Genomic DNA, 8,026 nt, shown 5'->3' on the forward strand with positions numbered 1-8,026 from the left:
GCTCATAATATCTACCAATTAATCTCGTTATGTCCAATTAATTGCCAAATAATTATTCAATATTTATAAATCCCAAAATATCCTCTAAATTCCAAAGAATGCCCCAAAGCTACCACCCGTCGGGTATTAAACCCCGCTGTGACTATTTCGCTAATCCTCTCACTAGGACCGTCTCGAGGCATATACTGCAAATATATTCACATAATAATGTTTTCTAAAAAATTTATCACAATTAATCACATTTATGCCCTCAATGGGCCATTATTACAAATATGCCCTTATAAGCTATAAAGGCTTACATGCATATCTAATACTCATAAACATGCATACAATATATCCATAATATCATATTAATCATGTATGCCACATAATCATGCATTTTAACCATTTAATCAAACGTATACCAATTATGACCTCTCGGCACGCTAATCAAGGCCCTTAAGCCTTATTATTGAATTTTGGGTCGTTACACTGCGGCCTGCATGAACTCAGGGGCTAGGACGGTTCTTTGAATTGCCATAGTGCTGCGAGGCTTGGTGGTTTGCGCCGCGGCGCGTGTCCGAGAAATCAGGATCAGGGCTCTTTGACTTGTAGAGAGCTTCGACACTTGTGAGGGGCGCCGCATCTCAAATTGGGGATTTTGGCAAGATAGGGTTTTTAAGCTCGTGAACTCAAACCTAAAGGGCTGGGAAGGATTCTACTACCTGGTTTAGTAGAATTCGAGGTCCTGAAGGCTAGGAGTTTATCTTGAAGCTTTTAATTAGTTTAGTTCTTGATGATTACCCGTTATTATGTTGTGACTAGGTTATACTGTTAGGCTCGGGAGTAAGGATCGTGCTCGGGGTCGCCATATGCTAACTGCTTGGGACAAAAGGTAAGAAAATTGCACCCTAGTTTTAATTGGTGCTCGGGCCCTTGTTAATGAATATGACTATAATTATGCCTTTGATTACTTGATTAGGCATGCTTATATACGTTGTATCTGATTGTGTGATAGGAAAATTGTATGTTTGATTATAAGATCTGAAAGCTCAGCCTTAGAGAGTCGGGGTCGGCAACAAGCGTGCGGAACGCATTTTCGCTATGGCAACCTAGGAGTGCAATATGCACTTGTTTAGCCTGAAGCGCCACCTATGTAATTAGAAGTGAAGTTTGCACTTGTCTAACTCATTGGCTGTTTAAATTGGACTATGTGTTTGATTAAGTAGGGTTATTACCGCTAAGCTTGTTATTTATATTCTGTTGCTTATTTGAATATATTGATTTAAGTTTTCTTGCTAAGCCTTGGCTCACGGGTGCTTTGTGGTGCATGTAAGGGCAAGAGTAAGCTGGACCATCCATGAGTTGGAGAGTTTCAGGGGCGGTGTATACATATGCAGCCCACTCGTCCACAATGATCGAGATTTCTTGGGAGGAACTAGGGTGGAACCATGTTTTGCCGCTTAGGACGACTAGTTTATATTCATTTGTCTTTTATCAGTCTGTAAACACTTTTGGGGATCCCGTGTGTAAACTAAACACTTTTAAATGAAAAATGATTACTTTGATGACCAAAATTTTTAATATCTAACCTTAGTTTGGTTTTTAATTACACATTTTAAGTCCAAATGACTCACTTAGCAAGTTAAGCACCATTTTAAACACATAGTGTAACGGTCTTGGCTAACCAAGGTGTTACATACATCATCTGGTGCATTCCATCTAGTGGTCACCATGGTCGTTTTCTTCAACCTAATCTAAGAAATTGATAAAAAAATAGAAGAAAATAACACAGAGGTTTTACGTGGTTCAGGCTATAAAAGAGCCCTAGGCCACGAGTCTTTGGTATCAGTGAGTTTGAAGCTTGTTTGAGCAAACTTCAATGGAGTCTCATGTAGCGTATATATTGCACTAAGTTTACAATGCTTAACTAGCCAAAATTCTGAAGCCTTTACAAGGAGATATCCCAACTTTATTTATAGGGGTCTCAATCATTAATGTCCTTAATTAACGGACAATTAATACAATATTCCCCATTTTTTGGGGAGTAAAATGCTAATCAATTACATAGGGATGCACTAATAAAGACCATGGATCAAGGTAGATTGCACGGGGCCCATTTGTAGAAAGCTGCCCATCAACTTTACGGGGAACATGTATCTGACAGTGTCAGGATACCGTTGCACGTTCGCCCATGTCAGGCAGTGTTATGGGAAATGTCGATTGTTGAGTGTACGAACTCGACACCACTACTCAAGGCTCACAAAAAGTTATCAGACGAAATTCTAGTGGGCCACAGCTGCAGCGATTGACACCTGGCAGCTACTACATGTTCGATGACAAGAATTCTAGACCTAGAGGTTTGGTGAATGAGGAAAGCTAGAGGACCACCTCACTGGTCTTCGGGGCATGGCCTTACTTGAAGACATCTGCGCCTTGAAGACAAAACTTGGGGTGTGACCTCACTCTGGGACGAATGGTTCATATAAATAATTTTAGTTACAGTTTCCTTATACATATCTATATTAATTAAAGTACATAGTACACTACTAGAAACTTTCCTATAGTGGTTTCAGCACTTATGGGACAAACAAGGAGCATCAAATTTCTCTAGTTATCCTCAATTATCTTTTCCCTATTTTTTAATAAAGAGTAGAATCTGTACCCTTTTGAGTTTAGAAAAAGCAAAAACTAAAATTAAAAATTCTTGCTTTCCATTGAAGCTATTGGAGATTTTTATTACATATTCTTCCTATATATTTTCGTTGAATAGTAATAATGTAATGATACTGCTTTATTATTTATCTGCTACTTCATAATACAAAGAATCGTATTCTTCTGAAAAAAAAATAATAATAATTTCCCTTCTTTTGGATTTATAGTGCTTTCTCAAGAAAGCTTTCATAACGAGTATAGTACTACTCTCTGCAAACCTTTGAGATCCAAAAGTCAAAAGAAAAAGGTGAAAAAGAAAAACCGCATAATAATAATGAAAAATACTGAAAAAAAATATATTAATAATACTAAAAACAAAACTGAAAAAGAAAAAGAAACTGAACATTAAATCTTCCATATTCTTTTTTTAGATAATTAATTTGGTTTTTTTTTCTTCTTTTGTTGTCTTTCATTTTTCTCACGATCTCTAACTAGCTAGCTAGGGCTTATTATTAATTATTAGCCTATTCTACTTATGATGGTGATGATGGTGATGGTGAGAAGAGCACATGTCCAAAAGCTTCTTTCTTCCTTCAACTATTTCATCAAAGAAATCGTCAAGCTGTCCAATTATAGTCTCAACCCCATTTCTTAACAACCCAAATCCTCTTTTCAATTTATCAATTCTCTCTTGAATGTTACGGCGATCATCATCATCACCCACTTCAAACTCCACCATTCTTTCGAGCTCTCCTTTGAGCTCTTCCATGGCAGATTTCGATTCCCGGAACTCGTAGAGAATGATTCCAGCCGCCGTGTGCGGTCCGTCGACGAAGTATTGCTCCATAATGCTCCCAACTCTTTGCCTCAATCTCGACATGGAAACCGTAAATCCTTCCGAGCCCATAACTAACATGTTGTTGTTAAGTCCTCCATAACCATCACCTTGATGATGATGATGATGATGGTGATCGAAGTTGAATAATTCAGGCCAACAAAACACGAGTCCGTTAAGCAAAATGAGCAGTAACAATGAGCTGACTTTCCTCATTGCGTGAAGAACACCGCGAAAACCGCCGAACCCATTGAACTTCGAATCCATTGGAACATTCTCGTTAAGATCGCAGAGCGATAACAATGGCTGAATTCTTGTTTCCATCAACACTCTATTGTCCTCTTCCAAACCCACCGTTTCCCTTTGGCAAATACTTATTGCCCGTATAACCTATAAAATATAAACAAACAAATATTAGCTACGGAATTTACTACTGATTTAATTCGTCGGCAGACTGAAAAAACTGTTAATATATATTGTTTTATAAATACCTGGCGAGACATTGCGGGACTGAAATGGCGATGAGGATTATTGTCGAGAGCGGAGACGATGTTGTTGGCGGCGGAGACGTAGGTTTCGATGGCGGAGACGCCGGACTTGAGGAGGTGGCAGGCTTCCCAGAGACGAGAGCTCTCGTCCATGTACTCGTCGAGCCATTTGTCGCCGGTGGGCAAGTGGAGCTTCTGAACGAGAACGGTCAACTGGGAATTGGCGAACTGGAGGGAGGAGAGGACTTGTTGGAGGAACTGGAGTGACATCAAGTTGTTGTTATGGGAGAGGAATGACTGGTTCAGATTGTTGAGTTCTCGAGTCAGAAGATTGTAAAACCCACTTACTGAATTGGTGGTGCTCAATGAATTAGCAGGATCCATAATATCATCAGAAAAGAAAATAAGAAAAGAGAGAGAGAAAGAGTGTGTTATATATTATTATATGGTAGAGTAGTTATATATATATAGTTTGAAAAGAATGATATTGGAAAAAAGATAGGGGAGAGGAGTTATTGTTTTTTTTTTTTTTTTTTTTGAGAATTAAGAGGAGTTATTGTTTAAAAGAGAGGAAGTGGGTATATATATATATGATATGATTAATATTAGGATATATATATATATATATATAGGAGTGTATAGTAGAGTACTATAGCTAGAGCTCAGGTTTTTATGGTTGTATTAGTATTATTGTTGGGTGCAATTATGGGTGTTTCCTTTAGGGTGGAGGGGATGATTGGGAATCTGCTGTTCTCATTGTTAAATGGGCGTAATGACATAAAGAGAAACTATTTAAATTGTATGTACACATTTATGAGAGATATGAAGTGATAATAAGTGTAAATTGAAATATTAATACTAGGTTTTCTTCACCTTACCCAACTTTTTTTTTTTTTTTTACTTTTCTCTCCATACTCTCGAAAGAATACTGGCTCTCTCTCTCTCTCTCTCTCTCTGTATGTATCTAAATCTATATCTATATAATTTGTGAGAGTAAATTAATGGAAAATGTTGATATGTTAGATTATGTTCCCAGAAGGGGCGTAAAAGTTTGACCAACCCAACTTCGATTGAGATTCTACTTCTCGTTCTTCAATTTTGATTTGGTTTCCCTTTGGATTCTGTGCTATTAATTTACTTTTTTTCTTATCATTAAATTTAGGAATTTATTCATTTGATATTCTATATTTTAGAAAATATTATTTTGGTATCCTCTGATTTCAATAATACTCATATGGTACCATGTATTTTAAAATTATACATATTTGATACCCTAGACTTATATTTGATAGATAAATTTTTGTCAATATAATCAAACTGTCATCTGTTATATGTAATTAAGTAATTAAATTTAAATTTGGAACTTACATAATTGACAGTAGTTTGATTAAATTGGTAAAATTTTATTAATTAAATTTGAGTTTATAGTACTAAATATGTATTATTTTAAAATACAGATACCATATGAATATTATTAAAAACAGATGGTACCAAAATAATACTTTACAAAAACACAAGTACCAAATGGTTACCTACCTTTAAATTTATGTAATTATTATAACTATTGTTGATGTTGGATGTAGGTTTGGTTCTTTTTTGGATGGAATAGTAGGGATTTGGCATAATATATAGATTAATTAATTTACACAGTTTTGAGATCTTCTTTAGGCCCCAACATTCTAATTTTGGCAGTAGATATTTACATATACTTGAAAATGAAATATTATAGAGATTAAATGGATTTTTTTAGTATAAAGATTAAAGTTTATAGGTAGCTTCTAGTACATTTATTTACACTATCACATGTACCCCATCTCCATTCTATTTTAATTGATGGCTGAGTTGGGGTGGACCACTTATAGGGGTAAAAGTTTGAGTAGTCCTACCTAAGAAAGAAATAAATAAAGCGAAAAAACTCTAGTCTTTATTGAGATAAGAAATCAATATGAAGTGAACACCAAGCTAATTATCAACATTTATATTTTATTCACTTTTCTTAAAAGCCCAATTCATTATGGTGACGTGCTGGAAAAAAAAATTAAACACAACTACGACAAGTGAAAAATAATAATTATTGGAAAATAAAAATATGGGAAGTTTGTAGAAAATGTCAGTTTGTATTAAAAAAAAAAGTTGCACTTAGTCTTTATGAAATTTTTGTCACGGTAAAAGTTGATAAGTAGATTAAAATATTCAACCTAAGTCAGTAAATAGTTTTTTGTGGCAAAAATGACTGTTTTCACTAATTTGGTGCGACAATGTCAATTAGTAGTTCGTTATAGTTAACGGAGAGTGGTTATTTAGTAACTTAATTGCTTTATTTCAAACTATAAACTGACTTTCGTCACAAAAATTCAGTTTATGATAAAACTAATCACATATAGGAACTCAAAATTAAATAAAAATACATCAACAAAAATAAAGGTACTGTGGTAATTAATATAGCAAAATCTCATCTGCTGAAACTTGAGTCCATCAAAAACATCTCCACACAAAATTGTGTCTACAACCAAGGCACCCAAACTCTGGCAACAGCTTCAAAACTCCAGCGAGATCTTCAAGATTTGATCAAGAACAATTCCAACCATGTTCAGCTGTAATATTTGCCATCTCTAGCGACCTCCATCTCGGACCAACTATTTTTACTCTTTTTTAAAATTTTCATGACATATTTTTTTTAATCTAAACTTTTTTTTTTAGATCTGGAACTAACTTGTAAATTTTTTTAAGTTTAGATAAACAATTGCTCACATTATTACAGATATACTTTCTTCATCTTGAGTTACATATCAAAACTTGTTTGTTTTCTTTGGATATGTATTTCTTTTCTATCTTCAAGTCTGCAATAGATAACTGGTTACCTTCACGTTCTGATATGTGTTTATATTTATGAGTTCTTTATGGAAACCTGTTACCTTCACGTTCTAGTATGTGTGTATATTTCTGGGGTTTTTTTTTTCAATCTTCAAATCTGTAATAGGTAACGGGTTACCTTAACGTTCTGATATGTGTATATTTCTGGGTTTTTTATGGTAACCGGTTACCATCATGCTCTAGTATGGGTGTATATTCCTGGGTTCTTTATGGTAATCGACTACCTCCACATTCTGATATGTGTGTATATTTTTGGGTTATAAGATAAGATCATGTCTTTTTTTTTTCCTTCAAATTTATTGTTTCTTTTTATATTTAATATAACTATCTCGTCACCCCTTATATTGTAAGTGATTATCCCTCTTATGGCAGAATGTTACTTCTCTCAGGGTAATTGGTTACCCTTCCTAATACATATTATTTAACCTAACTCTAAGAATTTTTTTTACATAACTGTGAAAAATCAATTAAGTAACTAGTTACTTTACCCAGACTTTGAAAAAAAAAACATACAATCTTAAAAAAAGGGAAAAATGTTTATAATGAATAAATAAAATTATAAACACAATTGATATTACATACAAAAAAATTGTAAAACAACCAAATTTTTTTTAATATAAAGGTAGTTATATAAAATTAATATTAAAAAATCAAATAAACTAAAAAAAATAATAATCAAATTACAAATATACTCTTTCAAATTAATAAAACTTGATTAAAAGTAAAACTAGGACATAAACCAACTTTTATACAAAAATATGGGAAAATAAACCAATAAAAGTAAAAATTCTTAAAAAAGTCATAGATTAACTTTTTTTGTTGTTGAAAAAAGCTACATTTTTGCAAACTCTATTAAAAATCTCATATAAAATATAATTTTTTTATCTCTTAGACTACTTAGTGATTTTTGTCACAAATATCCCATAACTACTTTATTTTATATATAATTGTTACACCAATTTAGGTCAATCATTCATTAAATTACTACTCTGCAATCTCCATTATACAAATATGTACAAAAAATTCGTTCAATATAATTTGAGTCAAATTTATTTACAATATTACAAAATATTCATATTTTTTTTATCTAAAAGATATTCATATTTTAGTTACATAATATATTTAATATACTAAAAATAATAATTATTATTTAAAAATTAAAATTTAAGTTGTTAAATTAAAAAATATCAAAAGC

At 33.2% G+C, this 8,026-nt stretch overlaps 1 protein-coding gene across 1 annotated transcript; it reads right to left on the bottom strand.

Moving 5' to 3' along the window:
* Positions 1-3,033: 3,033 nt before the first annotated feature.
* Positions 3,034-5,063, bottom strand: LOC133782143 (uncharacterized). The gene is made up of 2 exons (XM_062221352.1): positions 3,961-5,063; positions 3,034-3,859 (listed from the first exon to the last, which is right to left on the bottom strand). Exons 1-2 carry the CDS (start codon positions 4,339-4,341, stop codon positions 3,164-3,166), a joined length of 1,077 nt encoding a protein of 358 aa, XP_062077336.1. The 5' UTR covers positions 4,342-5,063; the 3' UTR covers positions 3,034-3,163.
* Between the last annotated feature and the right edge of the window lie 2,963 nt (positions 5,064-8,026).

This window comes from Humulus lupulus, chromosome 6 (genome assembly GCF_963169125.1).
Source record: "Humulus lupulus chromosome 6, drHumLupu1.1, whole genome shotgun sequence".
NCBI lineage: Eukaryota > Viridiplantae > Streptophyta > Magnoliopsida > Rosales > Cannabaceae > Humulus > Humulus lupulus.

Coding starts and splice junctions, on each gene's coding strand:
- LOC133782143 (XM_062221352.1), bottom strand. CDS start 4,341: ATGGATCCTGCTAATTCATTGAGCACCACCAATTCAGTAAGTGGGTTT. Junction 3,860..3,960: donor GTCCCGCAATGTCTCGCCAG/GTATTTATAAAA, acceptor TATATTTTATAG/GTTATACGGGCAATAAGTAT.